This window comes from Podarcis bocagei, assembly GCF_964188305.1.
Source record: "Podarcis bocagei genome assembly, chromosome: 10".
Taxonomy (NCBI): Eukaryota; Metazoa; Chordata; class Lepidosauria; order Squamata; family Lacertidae; genus Podarcis; species Podarcis bocagei.
Genome location: NC_138135.1, coordinates 4987797 through 5009851, shown reverse-complemented (window position 1 = coordinate 5009851; position 22055 = coordinate 4987797). Strand labels below are relative to the sequence as shown.

General features: G+C 47.4%; 4 protein-coding genes across 5 annotated transcripts in view; 3 read left to right on the top strand and 1 right to left on the bottom strand.

Annotated features, from left to right (window-relative positions):
- LOC308595720 (uncharacterized protein) overlaps positions 1 to 10753 on the top strand; it is a 144852-nt gene extending 134099 nt beyond the window's left edge. For both annotated transcript variants that reach the window (XM_081210371.1, XM_081210370.1), the window contains one exon: positions 9656 to 10753. In XM_081210371.1, coding sequence (XP_081066497.1) covers positions 9656 to 9970 — 315 coding nt within the window. In that variant the 3' untranslated portion in view covers positions 9971 to 10753. The remainder of the gene's footprint in view (positions 1 to 9655) is intronic.
- The window catches only part of LOC308595607 (uncharacterized protein), a 191814-nt gene that overhangs the window by 99050 nt on the left and 70709 nt on the right, over positions 1 to 22055 (top strand). The window contains exons 3-4 of the mRNA XM_081210053.1: positions 5790 to 5962; positions 7148 to 7286. The gene's annotated coding sequence lies outside the window, so the exon portion shown is untranslated. The remainder of the gene's footprint in view (positions 1 to 5789; positions 5963 to 7147; positions 7287 to 22055) is intronic.
- The window catches only part of LOC308595745 (zinc finger protein 202-like), a gene marked incomplete at its 3' end in the record, with an annotated part of 92308 nt that overhangs the window by 29183 nt on the left and 41070 nt on the right, over positions 1 to 22055 (bottom strand). The window lies entirely within an intron of this gene.
- Positions 4421 to 22055, top strand: part of LOC308595630 (uncharacterized protein) — a 70444-nt gene continuing 52809 nt past the window's right edge. The window contains exon 1 of the mRNA XM_081210137.1: positions 4421 to 4594. The gene's annotated coding sequence lies outside the window, so the exon portion shown is untranslated. The remainder of the gene's footprint in view (positions 4595 to 22055) is intronic.

Below are 22055 nucleotides of genomic sequence, written 5' to 3'. Positions count from 1 at the left end.
AAAACAGGCCTGGAAATTAAAAATAAGGTTAAATACCTAGGGATCTGGATTTCAAATAAAAGTTTAAATGTATATGAGAATGATTCTAGTAAAAAATATATGGAAAAAAATATATGGAAACCTGTACCAAACTCCATCTCTCACTCTGGGGAAGAGTCTCGGTTGTGAAAATGAATATCCTCCCCAAAATGATTTTCTTATTCCAAACAATGCCCATATTAGGAGGAATGAATTGTTTTAAGGAGTGGAAAAGGGAAATATCTAGATTTATATGGAGTGGAAAGAAACTGAGAATTAAACACCAGTTATTAACAGATAAAAAGGAGAGAGGAGGTTTTGCATTGCCAGATTTGGAACTCTACCATGCGGTGGCAGGATTGGTTTGGATAAAAGACTGGATTACACTAAAAGATATGGACCTCTTAGACTTGGAAGGCCACGAGAATCGGTCTGGATGGCACACTTCTTTAATATACGGAAAGGTGAAGGTCCACAGGGGATTTTTGAGCCATGTGATAAGAAAATCGTGATATAAAATCTGGAAGAAATATAAAGGACTACTTGAGCCAAAAATACCCTTGTGGACATCACCAAGAGAAGCCATATACCCATGTTAGAATACTTACAACTGATGGGAAGAGTTAGAGGAGTATTGAACCAGAAAATATTTGGAGAATGGAGAATATTTGAGGATTATAGAAGATCATATTGTACCAACCACACCATATTAGCAGAACTTGAGTGATACTTGTAAACACAACAAATGCTGTTTGTGGAGTAGACTGGAACAATATTAAAGAATATAAAACTGTGGGGGGAAACAACGGCAGTATAAACAGTACCATGAGAATGATTGGAAGACTCGTTTTGTCAGAAGTCTTTTTTATTTAATTAGGAAGATTAAGTTTTTTTATGCGCATAAATCTGCTTTTTCTGCTTTCCTTTTTCTGTATTTTCTTTCCTTTTTTCTTAATTGTTTTTTCTTAATTGTCTTTTTTGCAGTATGAGATTGTAAATTCTTTGTATATGTGTGTAGTTTAAATCAATAAAGATTATGTTAAAAATAAATCAATTTGTGGCCGGCCTGATGAAGCGTTGCTTTCTCTGGTTAGCCCCGCTGGAACTCCACTTCTTTCCAGACCCTGGAGTCACTAGAGGACTGGTGGATCCTCCTGGCAAATGGCCTGGTGTGCGCTGGATCACCAGTCCTTCCGTGCCCCCAGAATTCGTCCAACCGAAGGTCCCATCTGGGGTGCCATCTGTTGTAAACAAAAGCTGCCCTTCTTCCCTTATGGGGGACACAAGAGCCCTTTATAGAGTCCCTTGTGGGTTCTCCATCGGTAGGAAAAAATAACAGAGGCAACCAGAGACTATTGAGAAGCAAAGCAAAGCAAAGCCTGATCTTGATTGATCTGTTGCAACAGGGTGCTCCCCTCACACGCAGGAAAGGAGGAGTACCCAGAACAAAGGTGTGCCTGCCTTTATATAGACATTTTAAATTCCCTGCCCTGGAGCTCCAGACCACCCCTCCATACATCATACATACATCACAGAAGGGGTGTAACCCCAGACCACCCCCCAGAAACATCATACCTACATCACAGAAAAGGTGGTCTGCAACAGAAATGTGAATGTTGTCATTTTTCCTGTCTGCCAGGTTATCTGATAATGCCTTATCTGATTCCTTTTCCTGGTAGTCTGGCCATTCCTTTGAGATGGTGATTTCCCAATTCCTGAGACAATGGGAAGGTTCCCTCACCCCCTCCCTCCTTGCAGAGTAAACATTTGGTCAGTTTGGGAGTCTAAATGGTTTCAGGACTGTCTTCCTGTGCTGTTCCAGACATGTGGTCGACATATCTATGTATATGCACTTGGTTGGTAAATTTATGAACATTTATTATATATATAAGACCTTAAATTTTTTATTACATGATTCATCCAGCCCAGCCTTTCGCATGATGAATTCTGCATTTATGTTAAATAAGCAGGAAGACAATATACAGCCTTGTCGTACTCCTTTCCCAAATTTGAACCAATCAGTTATTCCATATCCAGTTCTAACTGTAGCTTCTTGTCCCACATAGAGATTTCTCAGGAGACAGATGAGGTGATCAGGCACTCCCATTTCTTTAAGAACTTGCCATAGTTTGCTGTGGTCGACACAGTCAAAGGCTTTTGCATAGTCAATGAAGCAGAAGTAGATGTCTTTCTGGAACTCTCTAGCTTTCTCCATAATCCAGCGCATGTTTGCAATTTGGTCTCTGCCTCTTCTAAATTTGGTTCCTCTGCCTCTTCTAAATCCAGCTTGCACTTCTGGGAGTTCTCAGTCCACATACTGCTTGAGCCTTCCTTGTAGCATTTTAAACATAACCTTGCTAGCGTGTGAAATGAGTGCAATTGTACGGTAGGTGGAGCATTCTTTGGCACTGCCCTTCTTTGGGATTGGGATTCATGTGTTGCAATCATTCAGTTTGTACAAACACGACACTCACACACGACATAGGCAACACTTCTGTTATAAATTCATAGAAAATCAGCCGTACATCGGATCTGCACTGTTCGACTTTTATTTTGCACCATGAGGGAAGGACTATCAAAGGGGGGAGACTTGACACAAGGCAGCCAACACGTCCGCCGTGAGCCCTACTCAATTGCCATGCCAACCGTGATGGTCGTAGACAGAAGATCATTCCACTCACAAAGGACCTGCATATGGAAGTGGATTCAGTACAGACTGAAACACAGGACAGTGACCAGCCCTTCCCTCTGGGGGAAGGAAACAGTGAACTCCTCTTTGGCCTCAGGAATGTAATCATGGGGAGGGGAAAGAAGGAACCGGACAGGTGACAAGACCCTCAGGCTACCACCACAACTCCTCCTCCTTCAAAGAATACACACATCTCTGAAGTCTCTCAGCCCCACTCACCTTACAGAGTGTTTGTTGTGGGGGAGGAAGGGAAAGGAGAATGTTAGCCGCTTTGAGACTCCTTTGGGTAGTGATAAAGCGGGATATCAAATCCAAACTCCTCTTCTTCTTCCTGAACCCCTCCTCTTTGTGATGTGTCAATGATGTAGTCATGATGTAATCATGATGTAGTCATGATGTAGTCTTGGGGGTGTAGCATGGGGGATTAGCAGCTAATAAACGTTGGGGTCTTCTTTTGTTGGGGGCTTCGATCTTGTTCCGCCTGGTGGCAGGTGGGAGTCCTGTGGCGACAGTCTTCAATCAAGACCAAGCCTACTGGCTCCTCTTTTGCTCTGCTCTTCCTGGCTGGTCTCCTTATTTCTTGTCCAAGGGAGCCCTCAGATTTCTCCCTTAAGACATGGAATCTGCTTCTTGCTACAATTGTATCGGCTGCTTTTCTGAGCCTCTTGGCTGTTGTGCAGGGATGGTGCCTGTGTCTGTTAACGGAAAAATCTGAGGGCTCCCTTGGACAAAAACAAAGACACCAACCAGGATAACTTGGAGCAAAACAGCAGCCTGTAGGCTTGGCCTTTATTGAACTGTTGCAACAGGATGCTCCCCTCACTTGCAGGAGAGTGGAAGGACCCAGAAAAATGCTGTGCAAGGGCTTATAAAGACTTTTGAAATTGCCACCCTGTAGATCAAGACCACCCCCAGAAACATCATGCATACATCACAGAAAGGAGGGGTTGAGGGAGGGGTGGTGGTGGTAACCTGAGTGTCCTGTCACCTGGCTGGTTCCCCCTTTCCCCCTCCCCATGAGTACTTTCCAGGTGACAGAGGGGAGTTTGCAGTTTCCTGCCCCCTGAGGGAAGAGCTGATTATTGTCCTTTGTTCCAGTCCGTGCTGAATCCACTCCCATATGCAAGTTCTTTGTGATCTTGAAGGGTCTTCTGTCTAGGACCATCAGGGTTGGCATAGCAACTGGGCAGGGCTCCTGTGGATGTGCTGGTATGCTGAAGGGATTATGGCTGGCCAGTATCAAACCTTCCCCATTTTGTAGTCCTTCCTTCATGGAGCCAAATAAAAGTGGAACAGTGCAAATCCGATGTATGGTTCATTTTTCTATGAATTTATAACAGAAGCGTGGTGTATGTAGTGTGTGAGTGTGAGTGTGTGTGAAGTTTGTAGAAACTGAATGATTGGGGGGGGGGTTCTTGCTACAGTGTCCACGGTCATTGTCCTGGCCTTAGTCAGAGGCTGGGGTGGGGAGCTGGGATGGGGGGGGGTCGTTTAGCTGCCCCCCGTTCATGCAAACCTTATAGGAGGGACGGGACCCACTTTGCAGCTGAATCTCCGGGATCAGCCCCTCCCCCGCTCTCCTGATCCAGAAGGAAGAGGGGAGGGGGGAAACCTTCCTCTCCCCCCTCAATTCTTTTCCTCCCCTCCCCTCCTCCTCTCACCCCGCCCCACAACCCCAGATCCCGCCCCCAAACATCCCACCCCTTCCTCCTCCTCCTCCAATCCGGCTTCTGTTCCGGGAATGTGGGGGGGGTGAGCCCCCTCCCACCCTGCCTGCTTCTCCCGGAAGTGGAGCTTCCACTCCGGATTGCTGCTCTGCCCCGTAGCTCTAGGGGGGGCGCTTTCGGAAAGGGGAGGGAGGAGGCAGGGGACCCCCCCCCCGTGGATGTTGCAGGAAAGAAGAATCGGGAGCTAGGAGAAAGAGGTAAAGGGCTCGCGGGGGGGGGATATGGGAGAAGAGGACCCAGAGACCCCTCCAGCTCCCCCAAGCGCCTTTCGTGGGGCCTGGATCCCGGCACGCGTGCTGCGAAGGGCCGGAGATGGGGCGCCCACCCACGAGGACTCCCTGGCTCCGTTTCCCCCGCGCAGATATCCCTGGGGCGCGGAGAGAAGCCAGGATAGAGACCCCCTTGTCCCCTCCCCTGCTCCCGTTGGGGGGGGCAATAGGGACGGAGAGATGGGTTGCGCCTGGCGAGGGGTGAGCCAAGGGGGCTCTGGGTGCAGGGGAGACTCATGGATGGGGGGCAAGGGCGGGGGGAGGAGGCGGGAGGAGACGAGGACCCAGAGACCTCGCCAGCTCCCCAAATCGCCTTTCGTGGGGTCTGGATCCCGGCACGCGTGCTGCGAAGGGAGCTTTCCTCGCAGGGCGGACCCCTCGCCCCGTTTCCCAGGCTGCGCGCGTCCCATGAAAGGGTTAAGGGGCGCGAGAGACGCCTGGATAGAGACCCCACCAGTCCCTCCCTTCCTCCTGTTCGGGGGGGGGGGCTAGGATGGAGAGATGGGGCGCGCAGGGCGAGGTGTCAGTCGCGCTAGAGTGCAGGGGAAACTGCGGGAGAGAGGGAGGGGGAAGGGAAGAGGAGCACTGTGGGGGGGAGATAGGAAGACCAGTTTTTTGGGGGGGCGTCTCAATCATGGCTTCCTTGGGCAATCATCGAAGGGGCCGCCTTGGCTTCTCCCTCAAGCTCAGGAATGCCCCCCCTTCAAGGCGACCAGAGAGGGATCCCTGGAAAGTGGGGGGTCCTGTCCCCTCACCCTTCTTTCCTGCAATCTCCATCCTCTTCCGACCCCATAAGTCCCTGCCCTGTCCGGACGCAGCACTTCTGCCCAGTCCAACCATTGGTCCCCTGGGGAGGAGAGGAAATCCCGAGAGGAAGAGGGGAGGGGGGAGGCCTTCTCAGAAGCGGCTCTTGGTTTCCGCAATCCCACCCAGGAAGCATCCAGAAACCTTTTCCTCTCTCTCAGGCTTCCATCTTTAATGTCTTTTCCACTGAGGATGAGGATAATGTACACCTGTCATCAGAAACAGGGGTGCAGAGTCCATGGAATGGCTCAAAAGCATTTCTGTTCCTCTTATTCTTTGTAGGAAATGTCAGAGTGACTGACAAGCTGAGATACAACCCATCATCATCCCATGACAGTGACTGCATGAATCTTCCCAGTCAAAGGACCCATTTTCATGATAGACAGTGCCTGTGGCTGGAGGCTCTACACACCGGGTGTGCCTGTGCAGGCCAAAGACTGCCAGTATTAGCACAGGTGAGGTGTGTGTCATTCCCAAATTTACAGACTCTGTGTGAATGAGAATTTGTGGGTGGGATTATAATTTACGGCAACCCTGTGATTTTCTCTGCCCATAACATTTCGTAAGCTAATATTGCAGTAAAAATTCCAAAATAACTACAAAAAATCACAAGATAATAATAATAGTACAGTGGTCCTTCGGGTTCAGAACTCAATTTGTTCTGCAGGTCCGTTCTTAATCTGAAACTGTTCTTAACCTGAAGCACCACTTTAGCTAATGGGGCCACCACGCCGCTGGAGCACAATTTCTGCCCTCATCCTGAAGCAAAGTTCTTCACTAAAGGTACTATTTCTCGGTTAGCAGAGTCTGTAACCTGAAGCTCCTGTAACCCGAGGTACCACTCTAGACGTTATAATATTAGTATTTTCCCCCAGCCACTCTGGGCAGCTTCCAGTACATATAGTTAAAGGTAAAGGGACCCCTGACCATTAGGTCCAGTCGTGGCCAACTCTGGGGTTGCAGCACTCATCTCGCTTTATTGGCTGAGGGAGCTTGCGTACAGCTTCTGGGTCATGTGGCCAGCATGACTAAGCCGCTTCTGGCAAACCAGAGCAGCACACGGAAACGCCGTTTACCTTCCCGCCGGAGCGGTACCTACCGTATTTTTCGCTCTATAAGACACACCTAGTTTTGGGGGGAGGATTCCAAGAAAAAAAGATTTTTGAAATCCAGAAGCCAGAACAGCAAGAGGAATCTGGCTTCTGGGATACTGTGTGGCTGTTCTGGCTTCTGGGATAACAGCGCCAAGGGCAGCAGGATGAAGAGGCTAAGGCAGAAGCTAGGACAGGCGCCCCGCTGAAGGGGCGCTGCGCAGTTCTCCCTCTTTGCGCAGCCGAAGACTGATAAGCATAACAGGATCCAAAAATAGCTAATATGTAACTCTGACTTAGCATTCCAAAACAGCACTCAAGTAAGAAACAGACAAGCAGAGTAGAGTAATATCAAAATATGAAGTGGAAGCAGGTGCATTTCAATACTGTAATTTATATATAATTCAATGTCAGAGTAACCCTGGGACTAGATAAAAAGCCTCCAGGTGGACGTGCCCCATCTGCCCTTCACTTCCCTCTTCCGCACAGGCAGAATCTGCCTTCTGGACTGTGGGATTCATGGTTGTTCTCCTCCTCTCCATCCTCCAGGGCTTGACTTCAGGTGCAGCAGAATTCCCCAGCCCCCCAAGGATTTGAGACCCATCAACTTTCCTCACCTGGTTTAGCCGGCCTGTTGAAGCCATTGCTTGAACCCCTCTTGCATGCTGACAGCTTCTGGAAGCCACAGGTGAGACCTGAGTGCGGGGTGGGGACCAAGGGTGGAAAAATGACCCCAGAAGGTGTAGGACATGTCCCCCACCAAAGGAACTACTGCTCCCCAACATCCCATGACATCTAGATTCAGGTAGGTAGCCGTATTGGTCTGAAGCACTTGAAATAAAAAATTAAAAAATAGTCCAGTAGCACCTTAGAGACCAACTAATTTTGTTCTAGGTATAAGCTTTCGTGTGCATGCATACTTCTTCAGATACACTGAAACAGATGTCACCAGACCCTTGTATATCGTGGGAGGGTGGGGTGGGGTTTTTCTCAGAAGGGTACTCCTACTACCATCTCCTACTAACCTTCACTATATGAAGAAGTGTGCAAGCACATGAAGTGTGCAAGCACTTGATCCCTAAGTGCTGTTGTTGTTGTTGTTGTTTATTCGTTTAGTTGTGTCCGACTCTTCGTGACCCCCTGGACCAGAGCACGCCAGGCACTCCTGTCTTCTACTGCCTCCCGCAGTTTGGTCAAACTCATGCTGGTAGCTTCGAGAACACTGTCCAACCATCTAGTCCTCCGTTGTCTCCTTCTCCTTGTGCCCTCCATCTTTCCCAACATCAGGGTCTTATCCAGGGAGTCTTCACATGAGGTGGCCAGAGTCTTGGAACCTCAGCTTCAGGATCTGTCCTTCCAGTGAGCACTCAGGGCTGATTTCCTTCAGAATGGAGAGGTTTGATCTTCTTGCAGTCCATGGGACTCTCAAGAGTCTCCTCCAGCACCATAATTCAAAAGCATCAATTGTTCGGTGATCAGCCTTCTTTATGGTCCAGCTCTCACTTCCGTACATCACTACTGGGAAAACCATGGCTTTAACTATATGGACCTTTGTTGGCAAGGTGAGGTCTCTGCTTTTTAAGATGCTGTCTAGGTTTCTCATTGCTTTTCTCCCAGGACCCTAAGGTGCTACTGGACTATTTTTGTTAATTTTTTACTTCAACTGTGTCAGACCAAAATGGCTACCTACCATGAAGAACAGTTATCTCCTTGCCTTGAATATCCTGCCTTTCAGTGCCAGATTAGGATAGTCCTCTGTCAGAAGACAAGCACAGGATCAGGCAGCACATCATCATTATAAAGAACCAGTGGGGTGGGTGTTTCTGCCTGGGATTCCCATGTGCCATCTGCTTTCCTATTGCTTCTCCTGCTCTCTCTATGCAATGTGAGGCATGTAGATGGAGGTCCATCTCCCAGAACAGGAGCTTCCCTGAGCACCCATTCAGCTGACCCCAAGCACCAAGCCTTGTCACTAGTTCTCTGACTGACCCAGACCACAGTCCCCAGAAAAGACATAGACCTGGGTCTCCCAAAATGGTCCATATGGACCTCCTGAGGTCAGTGGGACTGTGCAGGTGATTCATGAAGATCTAGAGGTGGAAACGGGGGCAGCCACTTGATTTGAAAGGCAGTCTCAGAGGACAACAGTATTCCAAGATCATGCTGTGTTATTAAAGATGATTGAGGATTATGAAAGGTTGCTGATGCATTACTACCATTTGACACCTTACCATTTTCATTTCCTAAAAATTGGGAACCTGGCTAGGACATGGGAGAATGTAGGAGATGTTTAAATAGGAGAAGGTGCTAATGGCGGTTGATGGGCCCTTTTTTCTGTGTTCTCTTTCCTGAAACCCAAACAGGATTTCCTTTCTGCCCACTCTGAAAAAGGTGATGGAGAAGACAGAATTGCAGGGGACAGGGCACCTTTCATTTCATTAGGAATAGCCATTAAAATGTGTGAAATGTGGAATATGCTTCACTGAATGAGCACACATAGTTCACATCAATGAACAGAAAAAGGAAAGAACCCATTTAAAGGTATTGAGTGCGGAAAGAGCTTGTGTTTCAATGCAAAACTTAGAAGACACCAGTGGACTCACACAGAGAGAAAACTCACACAGAGAGTATGGGAAGAACTTCAGTCAGAGTGGAAACCTTAAATTGCACAAACGGACTCACACAGGGGGGAAACCATATGAATGTATGGAGTGTGGAAAGGAATTTAGTAATAGTGGAAACCTTGGAAGACATCAACGGGAACACACAGGGGAGAAACTTTATAAATGTATTGAGTGTGGAAAGAGCTTTAGTGATAATGGAAGACTTAGAAGACATCAATGGACTCACACAGAGGAGAAACCATTTAAATGTATAAAGTGTGGAAACGTCTACAGTCAGAGTTGGCACCTGAGAAGACATCAACGTACTCACACAGGGGAGAAACCATTTCAATGTATGGAGTGTGAAAAGAGCTTTAGTGATAGTGGAAGCCTTAGCAGACATCAACAGACTCACACAGGGGAGAAACCATTTAAATGTATGGGGTGTGGAAAGCGCTTCAGTCACAGTGGAAGTCTTAGAAGACATCAATGGATTCACACAGAGGAGAAACCATTTAAATGTATGGAGTGTGGAAAGCGCTTTAGTGATAGTGGAAGCCTTAGCATACATCAACAGACTCACACAGGGATGAAACCTTTTAAATGTATGGAGTGTGGAAAGAGCTTCAGTTATAGTGGAAACCTTAGAAGACATCAACATGCTCACATCGGTAAGAAACAATTTAAATGTATGGAGTGCGGAAAGAGCTTTAGTGATAATGGAAAACTTAGAACTCATCAACGGACTCACACGGAAGAAACCATTTAAAAGTATGGAGTAAATACTAAATGCTTCACTCAGAGTGGAAATCTGAGAAAACATCAGCAGACACACAGGGGAGAAACCATTTAAAGGTATGGATTGTAGAAGGAGCTTCAGTCAGAGTGGAAGCCTTGATTTATGTCAACAAACTCACACAAAAGACAACCCATATAAATATCAGGAAATTAGATAGAGGTTCACTCTTAGTGGAAGTTCAAAATCAACAGACTCATGGACAGGAGAAGCAGTTTAAATGAAAAGACTGCAAAAAGTGCTTTATTTATATTGGAGTGATTAAGAAACATCTAGGGACTCTCACATGGGAGAACCCATTTAGATGTATGGAGTGTGGGATGTCTTCCTCTCAGAGTCCACCCTGAGCAATGAATTCAGCAGGAAATCATTCCTAAAAGCATGAGGTATATTTGATGTTCTGGTGTTTATATGTTAAACTGTATAATAATAAAATAATGAAGGCAACATCTCACAATCATGAGTATAATTTTAGATGAAAGTACCTTTGGTTTTTGCAGCAAACTCTGTCACCCCCCCCCCCACCGCATGATCTCCAAGCACTGCTTCTTCACCAGAACTTCATCGCTGCCTCCTGCCCTGCGCGTTCTGAAGAAGACTTGAAATACTGAAATTGAATGGGAGATTTCCCCCAAGCCTAATTTCAAGAGGGGGGAGGAGGGGCTGCAGGGACCAGGGAAATCTCCTGGGGGGGTCATCTTCACTCATGAACCCCATGGGGCAACCCCAGAGCTCCTGCTCATTCCGGGGTTTGGGAAAGAGTGTATTGTGGGAAAATGATTGCTTGTACATAAGAGCATGAGCAGAGTTCTTATTATTGCAGAGTGATTTTACAGCACGAGATATTGCTAAGAGCATGATGAGCAAGTGAACACCTCATGCTAGACTAATGATTGGCTCACGTAGCATAACACTCTCTTTGTCTGTGGGCAAAAGCAAGGTTACATTCCTTTGATTTGTTACTTTTGAGTACCAGGCAGAGCAAGCGCAGTGCTGGAGGAGGGAGGATGATCTACTTTTTACTGCACACAATAAACGTTACGGCTGTAGCCAAAGCTTTTTCTTCAAGTCATCTTGGTGTGAGACTGATTTCTTACTGATTTTCTTACTGATGTCGAGCTGGATTCTCGACATTTGGTACCCCGTGTGACTACTTTTGGACTCCACGTTGTTTTTCATCGTTCAGCGCTCACCACGCGTCTTTCATCCACTATGGATCCCGGTGAGTGCTCCCTTGGTACCCCGTGTATGTGATTCTGGACTACGTTAAGGACTTATCAGCACTCATCTCGCCCGGCAAGGGCTGCAGACGCGTCGTTCATCCACCTAGTGGATCCCTGGTGAGTGCTCCCAACCCCCCCCTTTTCTTTTGCCATTATGGGGCAGTCTCTCTCTCCACCACAGAAAAAGTTTTTTGAAGACCTTAAATCTCTTTTGGCCAGCAACAGCCTTCTTGTCTCAGATGCTGATATCGTGTCTCTTATAGAAGCATTGGATATTCACTGTCCCTGGTTTCCTCAGCATGGGAATTATCATTTAAAAGACTGGGAAAAAATAGGACAATTTTTCCAAAACCATCCTCAGATTGATGTCAAAGTTTTGCATGCCTGCTGTAAGGTTTATAAGGCTATCTCAAGCCTAACTCCTACAAATCTCCTCCTGGCCGCTGCTTCAGCTCCTTTGCCCCCCCTCCCAGTCCTCATGCTGCCTTCAGAAGCACCGTCTTATCAGCCTCCTAAACAGGCAGACATTTTTTCTCCTTCGGCTCCTGTCGTCCCTCCCCTGCATTCTTCGCATTCAGCACCCCCCATTTCCACTCCTCTCCAAGAAGAGACTCTTTGTACTGCTGCTCCGTTGCTGCCTTTTGATTCTGATACTCCAAATCTCTTTCCTGTGATTGCTCCTGCACCCCCAGCCCCCGTCATGCTGACCCAAACCGATGTTCTCGATGGGCTGACGGGAGGAGGCAATTTTCTTACCATTGCCCAACAGTTGGCCCTTGATCCTATGTATTGGGCAGCCACCACAGCCTCAGCCCAAGAGGCTCTGGCCTCTGTCCCTGATGACAGGAATGAGCGCAATGGCCGATGGGGGAGCATCAGACAGGACCCTGCAGAGCCCTATGGACAATTTGTTGATCGCTTGTATAATACCTTCAAGCGGCAAGTTCAGGACCTGGCAGCACAAGAACTGACTATACGCCAGCTTGCAAATGAGGACTGTAAGCAAGCGCTGCGCCTTCTAATGGCAACATCAAATATAGCCATTGCTGATATGCTTAAAGCCTGCCAGTCAGTGGGCACTGCTAGCCACGGCCTGCTAGCCACGGCCTTGTCCTCCGCCGTGTCCCAAAATCCTGCAAAGGATAAAACCTGTTGGCTTGACAGTGGCTAAAGAAAAAATCCGGCGGACTTTACCCATTACGTACCTGGGACACAAGCTGACAGCATCTGCTGCCATTCCAGTCACGCCTCAACTACAGTTCCCTGATCATCTTAAATTGGTGGATTTACAACAAATTCTTGGACAGCTGAATTGGATAAAGAGTTATTTGGACCTGCCCACCTCCACTTTGTCTCCACTATTTTCTGCCCTTAAAGGACATAAGGATCCAGCAGACAAGATCACAGTCACTTCTTTTGATGCAGTCAACCCTAGAGGCCTGCATCCCCTGGCAATTTGGCAAATGGATGTCACCCACACGCCTTCTTTGGCTCCATTTTCTAAGGTACATCTCACTGTGGACACTGCCTCTGTGTCACCACGTTTCATTGGGCTTGGACTTTTGACTCAGCAGTACAAGGAGCAATACATCAGACTTATTTACAGCAAATGGGCTCCTGTATCTGCAGAAATGGTTGTGTGACTTCTTCTGGATTATGGTTTTTACATGCCAATAATCGAGCCACGAAATACCACGCAGGTTGCTCGGAAACAGCCTTTGGACTAATTTACCATTCTCATCCTTATTGGCATCACTTAGATTTTACCCCCCAGATATTTTTTTTTTCTCCTCCCTCAGGAGTCCTGCCTTATGATGTGTTCCCCTGAGCATGTACAGAGGGCTGTCTTGGAACTATTGTGGACTCTTGGCAAGGGAGGGGGTGAGATTTCAGTGTGTTCCAGTTGTTTCATTTTTGTGCTTTGGCATGGTTCCCGGACCGAAGGCGGGTTGCGGTGTGGTTCTTTGGCAAGCCTTGCGAAGACAATGGGCTCTGTTCTCGACCTTGTTGCAATCTTTTTAGTTACAGCAAGCGGAATATGCTTGGCTAGTGCTTTTTAGCTGCTGAGAAAAATGATTTTAAAAAAAGCTTCTCAAAGCTTTGAGCCTTTTTTGGTGGTGGTATTCTAGCATTCCAGTAAATGCTTCATTTAAGATTAGCAATAATATGAAGGATAATCGCATAAGTTTATTCCCTGTGTTGTTGTTTTTTATCGCTTGTAAAAATAGTGCCTTATTGTTTTCGTTTTAATCATAATAGCAAAAAAAGTTTAGGTCATTATCCATATTGTAATTGGACCTATGAGTATGTTAATGGATCTTCTTGTTTTTTTTAATGTTACCACTATGAGTGATAGACCGAAAGTCTCAGTTAATAATGTCACAACCTACATGACCTATGAACAACAAGCTGCGTGTAGAGATTTTTATGTTTGGTTCGACTGGATGAGAAAGAGCAGTACATCTACATGTTTGCTTCAATCTGATTTATGGTTATTCTGTGGCAAATTGGACCGAAGCTTTGTTTTTAATTCTTTCATCTTTGTTTTAAAAATAATTAACAAAAACAAAAAAAGTCAGAAATAAGAGAAGTTGCTTTATAAACTTTTTATGCTTTAAATGTAATCCTTGCCTCTAAAGGTGGAATTTATGCCTTAATTCATTCTCATTGTTGTATGTATATAACTGATCAATCAACCAATATCTCCACTATTATTGATTATATGGAACAAATGATAACCCATAATCCTTTGAATCCGCCTGAAGGTTTTGATCCATGGGATTGGTTATTTTCTTGGTTACTTAATGGAGTATGGTTAAGAAAAATATTATTGATTGTAATTGCATGTATTGTTGGTTTTATTATTCAATGCTTGCTTGCTTTTTGATTTCCCAATATATTGCATGGTGGTTTCGACCACGGCCCACCACAAGGGTTACAAGGGGAATTTATGTTGCAAAATATAAACGCTTAGGTAATGAGATATATGATTCTGATTAAGATTTCCTCTTATAATATAAACAAGAAAAGAGGGCATGTGGGAAAATGATTGCTTGTACATAAGAGCATGAGCAGAGTTCTTATTATTGCAGAGTGATTTTACAGCACGAGATATTGCTAAGAGCATGATGAGCAAGTGAACACCTCATGCTAGACTAATGATTGGCTCACGTAGCATAACACTCTCTTTGTCTGTGGGCAAAAGCAAGGTTACATTCCTTTGATTTGTTACTTTTGAGTACCAGGCAGAGCAAGCGCAGTGCTGGAGGAGGGAGGATGATCTACTTTTTACTGCACACAATAAACGTTACGGCTGTAGCCAAAGCTTTTTCTTCAAGTCATCTTGGTGTGAGACTGATTTCTTACTGATTTTCTTACTGATGTCGAGCTGGATTCTCGACAGTGTATTTTTCCATAGTCCCAGAAGTTTTGGTTCAATCATGCTACTCAGGAGTTTTCCTACCAGAGGACCACAGTGCTGTGGCTGCTGCTGTTGTCATGGACTGGCTGGTGGGGGGAGGCACCAGCTGGGGGACCCACAAGGGAAGAAGGCTCAGAGCCCAGCAACTGGTGGTGGGATGAGCAGAAAGAGGGAGAAAGGGGAGCAGACCGGAAGGGGAGATGCAGTATGAGATTCCAAATTCTTTGTATATGTGTGTAATTTAAATCAATAAGGATTATTTTAAAAAATAAAAAAATTTGTGGCCGGCCTGATCAAGCGTTGCTTCCTCTGGTTGGCCCCGCTGGAACTCCACTTCTTTCCAGACCCTGGGGTCACTAGAGGACTGGTGGCTCCTCCTGGCAAATGGCCTGCTGCGCACTGGATCATCAGTCCTTCCTTGCCCCCAGAATCCGGCCAACCGAAGGTCCCATCTGGGGTGCCATCTGTTGTAAATAAAGCTGCCCTTCTTCCCTTATGGGGGACACAAGAGCCCATTACAGAGTCCCTTGTAGGCTCTCCATCGGTAGAAGGAAATAACAGAGGCAACCAGAGACTATTGAGAAGCAAAGCAAAGCAAAGCCAAGCCTGATCTTTATTGATCTGCTGCAACAGGGTGCTCCCCTGTGGAGGACCCTCAACCAAGGCATGCCTGCCCTTATATAGACATTTTAAATTCCCTGCCCTGGAGCTCCAGACCACCCCTCCATACATCACAGAGGGGTGTAACCCCAGACCACCCCCCACAAACATCATACCTGCATCACAGAAAAGGTGGTCTGCAACAGAAATGTGAATGTTGTTGTTTTTCCTGTCTGCCAGGTTCTCTGATAATGCCTTATCTGATTGCCTTTCCTGGTAGTCTGGCCATTCCTTTGAGATGGTGAATTCCCGATTCCTGAGACAATGGGAAGGTTCCCTCACCCCCTCCCTCCTTGCAGAGAAAACATTTGGTCAGTTTGGGAGTCTAAATGGTTTCAGGACGGTCTTCCTGAGCTGCTCCAGACATGTGGTCCACATATCTATGTATGTGCTTGGTTGGTACATTTGTGAACATTTATTATCTATATAAGACATTGTTACGGAAAATCTAGGTGTGAGGCTGCTCTGCCACCTAGCTCATCTGACTGAGTCTGCAGGTCCCTGCGGAACAAAAGGAGCGCAGCAGAGACCGAAGCATTCATTCAGCTAATAGTCTCCTTTCCCTTCTTGCACCACAACAAACACTCTGTGAGGTGAGTGGGGCTGAGAGACTTCAGAGAAGTGTGACTGCCCCAAGGTCACCCAGCAGCTGCATGTGGAGGAGCGGAGACGGGAACCCGGTTCCCCAGATTACGTGACTATCACTCTTAACCACTACACCCCACTGGCTCTCGACAAGACACTTAGGTTACCACCACAACTCCTCCCTCAACCCCTCCTCTTTGTGATGTGTCGATGATGTAGTCATGATGTAGTCTTGGAGGTGTAGCATGGGGGATTCGGAGCTAATAAAAGTTGGGGTCTTCTTTTGTTGGGGGCTTCCATCTTGTTCCACCTGGTGGCAGGGGGGAGTCCTGTGGCGACAGTCTTCAATCAAGACCAAGCCGACTGGCTGCTCTTTTGCTCTGCTTTTCCTGGCTGGTCTCCTTGTTTCTTGTCCAAGGGATCCCTCAGATTTTGGAATCCGCTTCTGGCTACAATTGTATCGGCTGCTTTTCTGAGCCTCTTGGCTGTTGTGCATGGACGGGGCCTGTGTCCACGGTCATTGTCCTGGCCTTAGAGGCTGGGGTGGGGAGCTGGGATTTGGGGGGAGTCGTTTACCTGCCCCCCCGTTCCTGGTTTGAACAGCCACCAAGACCTAAAACACGGAGGGATCTAAGCTCGTGGGGTGGGGGAGGGGAGGATGTTGCAATGCAAACCTTGTAGGAGGGACGGGACCCACTTGGTAGCTGGATCTCCGGAACCTTCTCCTCCCCCCCCCAATTCTTTCCCTCCCCTCCCGGCACATCCGCCTCTCACCCCGCCCCCACAAGCCCAGATCCCGCCCCCAAACATCCCACTCCTTCCTCCTCCTCCTCCAATTCGGCTTCTGCTCCAGGAATGTGGAGGGAGGTGAGCCCCCTCCCAACCTTCTCCCGGAAGTGGAGCTTCCACTCCGGATTGCTGCTCTGCCCCGTAGCTCTGGGGGGGGGGGTTCGGAAAGGGGAGGGAGGAGGCAGAGGACACCCCCCCGTCGATGTTGCAGGAAAGGAAAGGAGAATCGGGAGCGAGGAGAAAGAGGTAAAGGGGTCCGGGGGGGGGAGAGGGGAGAAAAGGACCCAAAGACCCCTCCAGTTCCCCCAAGTGCCTTCCGTGGGGCCTGGATCCCGGCACGCGTGCTGCGAAGGGGCGGAGATGGAGCACCCACCCACGAGGACTCCCTGGGGCGCGGAGAAGCGGGCCAGGAAAGGGTTAAGGGGTGCGGGAGGCGCCGGGCTAGAGACCCCCCAGTCCCTCCCCCACTCCCGCTGGGGGGGGCCCTAGGATGGAGAGATGGGGCGAGCAGGGTGAGGGGCCAGTCGCGCCGGAGTGCAGGGGAAACCACGGGAGAGACGGAGGGGGGAGGAAGGGGAGCACTGGGGGGGGGAGATGGGAAGAACAGTCTTTGGGGACACGTCTCCATCCTGGCTTCCTTGGGGAATCTCCGGGGGGGCGCCTTGGCTTATCCCTCCCGCCCAGGAATCGACCCCCCCCCTTTCAGGGCGACCAGAGAGGGATCCCTGGAAAGTGGGGGGTCCTGTTCCCCTCCCCTTATTTCCTGCAATCTCCATCCTCTTCCCACCCCATAAGCCCCTGTCCTGCGCTTCTGCCCAGTCCAAGCACTGGTCCCCTGGAGAGGAGAGGAAATCCCGAGACGAGGGGAGAGGGGCTTCTCAGAAGCGGCTCTTTGTTTCCGCAATCCCACCCAGGAAGCAGCCAGAAACCTTTTCCTCTCTCTCAGACTTTCATCTTTAATGTCTTTTCCACTGAGGATGAGGATAATGTACACCTGTCATCAGAAACAGGGGTGCAGAGTCCATGGAATGGCTCTCAGGATTGATATAGAAGTTGCACCTCAAAAGCATTTCTGTTCCTCTTACTCTTTGTAGCCAATGTCAGAGTGACTGACAAGCTGAGATAAAACCCATCAGCATCCGATGACAGTGACTGCATGAATCTTCCCAGTCAAAGGACCCATTTTCATGATAGACAGTGCCTGTGGCTGGAGGCTCTACACACCGGGTGTGCCTGTGCAGGCCAAAGACTGCCAGTATTAGCACAGGTGAGGTGTGTGACCTTCCCAGATTTACAGACTAAGTGAATGAGAGTTTGTGGGTGGGATTATAGTTTATGGCAACCCTGTGATTTTCTCCATCCATAACATTTCGTAAGCTAATATTGCAGTAAAAATTTCAAAATAATTACAAAAATCCACACGATAATAATAATAGTACAGTGGTACCTCAGGTTAAGAACTGAATTCTTTCTGGAGGTCCGTTCTTAACCTGAAACTGTTCTTAATCTGTGGTACCACTTTACTAATGGGGTCTCCTGCTGCCACCACGCAATTTCTGTTCTCATCCTGAAGCAAAGTTCTTAACCCAAGTTATTATTTCTGGGTTAGCAGACTCTGTAACCTGAAGCGTCTGTAACCCAAGGTTCCACTGTAGAAGTTCTAGTATTAGTATCTTCCCCCAGCTGCTCTGGGCAGCTTACAGTACATATAGGTAAAGGTAAAGGGACCCCTGACCATTAGGTCCAGTTGTGGCCAACTCTGGGGTTGCGGCGCTCATCTCGCTTTATTGGCTGAGGGAGCCGGTGTACAGCTTCCGGGTCATGTGGCCAGCATGACTAAGCCGCTTCTGGAGAACCAGAGCAGCGCACGGAAACGCTGTTTACCTTCCCGCCGGAGCAGTACCTATTTATCTACTTGCTCTTTGATGTGCTTTCGAACTGCTAGGTTGGCAGGAGCAGGGACCGAGCAATGGGAGCTCACCCCATCGCGGGGATTCGAACCGCCAACCTTCTGATCAGGAAGTCTAGGCTCTATGGTTTAACCCACAACGACACCCAGCTGTCTTCTAAATGTCAGATAGTTGCCTACTTCCTTGCCCTCTGAAGGGAGGGCATTCCATGGGGCAGGAGGCCGTCTGCCTGGTTCCCTGGAACTGCACTTCTAACAGCAAAGGAACCAGCAGAAGACCCTCGGAGGCAGACCTCCCTGTCCGGACTGAGTGATGGACGGGTCCACAGGGCCGAGGCTGTTGAGGGCTTTAGGTTGCACATCTTGCTCCTCCATAATGATCAATGTATAGTTAACAGAGTAGGAGAAAACACTCAGAGGCAGCAAAAAAATTAATTCAACTGAGATTTTTTTAAAAATAATTTTTATTAACTGGCCAATCACATCAAATTAAATCACATCATATAAATTCCAAATTACAAAGCCAAATTTTTAAATTTTGTTGGGGGAACCCATACTTCAAGATCCAAAGGGGGATTCAGATCATCTTCTTATTACTGCGTTAATGTCCAAATCAGTCCCAATCAGTCCAAACAAAGTTCATAATTCTATCCAATCTTATCTTGGTGTTTCCACATCATATCTTATTCATATAATTTCTCTTTTTCCTTTACGATCTCTTCTGTTGGTCTCCTTAAGCCGATAGCAAGTATAATAATCCTGTGTGGATTTCCCGTTCCTCCACTAAGTCCAGGTGGTTTCCATATATCTCCTTCGTAGATAACATCGCTCTTTCCATCGTAAATTTTGGCATTTGTCGCTCTTAAGTCCCACCGAGGAGTTGATCCACGATATGTAAACAACTCTATTTCTCTCTTTCTCCTCCCAGACCCAAGAGCTCCAACAATGCCTCCCAAAATGGCGACGGCATTTTTAACTGCGTCATTCCAAAACTCTTAGCTTTCCAGCTTCATCTTGAAACATCGCTTTGGATCGAAAGTTTATCTCCACACAGCCTTAAATCCACAGCTTAAGTCCTTAATTTCTGATTCATTAGGGGAGGGGATTCTTGTTAACTCACATGAAAAAAAAGTCCTTAATTTCTGATTCATTAGGGGAGGGGATTCTTGTTAACTCACATGAAAAAAAGGAAGGCAGGTTTTCTCCCCCCTCCCCCATTTGTCATACCATATCTTGACGTATCTTCTCATATTTTATTCTTGTCTTGTTATCAGAGATCTCTTCTGTCAGCAGTCTTTACTCCCCTTTTTCCTTGAAGCATGTGCAATTAATCTCATCCAAATTGTTTCTTTTAAAGATCATTGCAACCAGCAGCGCGAATCAGGGACGGCGTCCAGGAGAGCCGGAATCCCACAGGAAGGCTTTGTGCCTAGTGCCCCCACCCCCACAAATTCGGGGGTGGTATACGGCACAGCAGGCAAGGGCCGCCCCCCCCCCCACAATCCTGGGGGGGGGTAAGGAGGCTAATTACCCCCATCATAGCCTCCAAATTACCTCGTGTGGGTCGGGGAGATGTTATTGTCAGCCATCTTCCGATGCGCCACCTAGTGGCCCCCCCAATTCAACTGAGAAATTTATTACTGAAGACACATATGCATAACAGGACCCAAAAATAGCAAAAATGTAACTCACAGTAAAACCCTGACTTAGCATAAGAAAACAGCACTCAAGTAAGAAACAGACAAGCAGAGTAGAGTAATATCAGAATATGAAGTGTAAGCAGGCACATTTCAATACTGTAATTTATATATAATTCAATGTCAGAGTAACCCTGGGACTAGATAACAAGCCTCCAGCTGGACGTGCCCCATCTGTCCTTCACTTTCCTCTTCCGCATGGGCAGAATCTGCCTTCTGGACTGTGGGATTCACAGTTGTTCTCTCCATCCACCAGGGCTTGACTTCAGGTGCAGCAGAATTCCCCAGCCCCCCAAGGATTTGAGACCCATCAGCTATCCTCACCTGGTTTAGCCGGCCGGTTGAAGCTGTTGCTTGAACCCCTGTTGCATGCTGACAGCTTCTGGAAGCCACAGGTGAGAACTGACTGCAGGGTGGGGACCAAGGGTGGAAAATGACCCCAGAAGCTGCAGGACATCTCCCCCACCAAAGGAACTACTTATCCCGAACACCCCATGACATTTAGATTCAGGTAGGTAGCCGTGTTGCACACTTAATCAGATACACTGACACAGATGTCACCAGACCCTTGTATATCGTGGGAGTGTGTGGTGGGTTTTTTCTCAGAAGTGTACTCCTACTACGATCTCCCACTACCCATCACTATATGAAGAAGTGTGCATGCACACGAAAGCTTATACCTAGAACAAACTTAGTTGGTCCCTAAGGTGCTACTGGACTATTTTTGTTACTTTTTTACTTCAACTGTGTCAGACCAATATGGCTACCTACTCTTAAGTACAGTTATCTCCTTGCCTTGAATATCCTGCCTTTCAGTGCCAGATTAGGATAGTCCTCTGTCAGAAGACAAGCACAGGATCAGGCAGCACATCATCATTATAAAGAACCATTGGGGTGGGTGTTTTCGCCTGGGATTCCCATGTGCCAGCTGCTTTCCTTCTGCTTCTCCTGCTCTCTCCATGCAATGTGAGGCATGTAGACAGAGGTCCATCTCCAAGAATAGGAGCGTCCCTGAGCACCCATTCAGCTGACCCCAAGCACCAAGCGTTGTCACTAGTTCTCTGATTGACCCAGACCACAGTCCATGGAAGAGATGTAGACCTGGGTCTCCCAAAATGGTCCATATGGATCTCCTGAGGTCAGTGGGACTGTGCAGGTGATTCATGAAGATCTAGATGTGGAAACAGGGGCAACCACTTGATTTGAAAGGCATTCTCAGAGGACAACGGTATTCCAAGATCATGCTATGTTATTAAAGATGATTTAGGGTTATGAAAGGTTGCTGATGCATTACTACAATTTGACACCTTACCATTTTCATTTCTAAAAAATTGGGAACATGGGTAGGACATGGGAGAATGTAGGAGATGTTGCAATAAGAGAAGGTGCTAATGGCGGTTGATATGTTCTCTTTCCCTTTGTTCTCTTTCTTGAAACCCAAACAGGATTTCCTTTCTGCCCACTCTGAAAAAGGGGATGGAGAAGACAGAATTGCAGGGGACAGGGCACCTTTCATTTCATTAGGAATAGCCATTAAAATGTGTGAAACATGCTTCACTGAATGAGCACACATAGTTCACATCAACGAACACAAAAAGGACAGAACCCAATTAAAGGTATGGAGTGCGAAAAGAGCTTCTCTTTCAATGCAACACTTAGAACACACCAGCGGACTCACAGAGAGAGAAAACGTTTTACGTGCAGGGAGTGTGGGAAGAACTTCAGTCATAGTGGACACCTCAATATACATCAACGGACACACACAGGGGAGAAA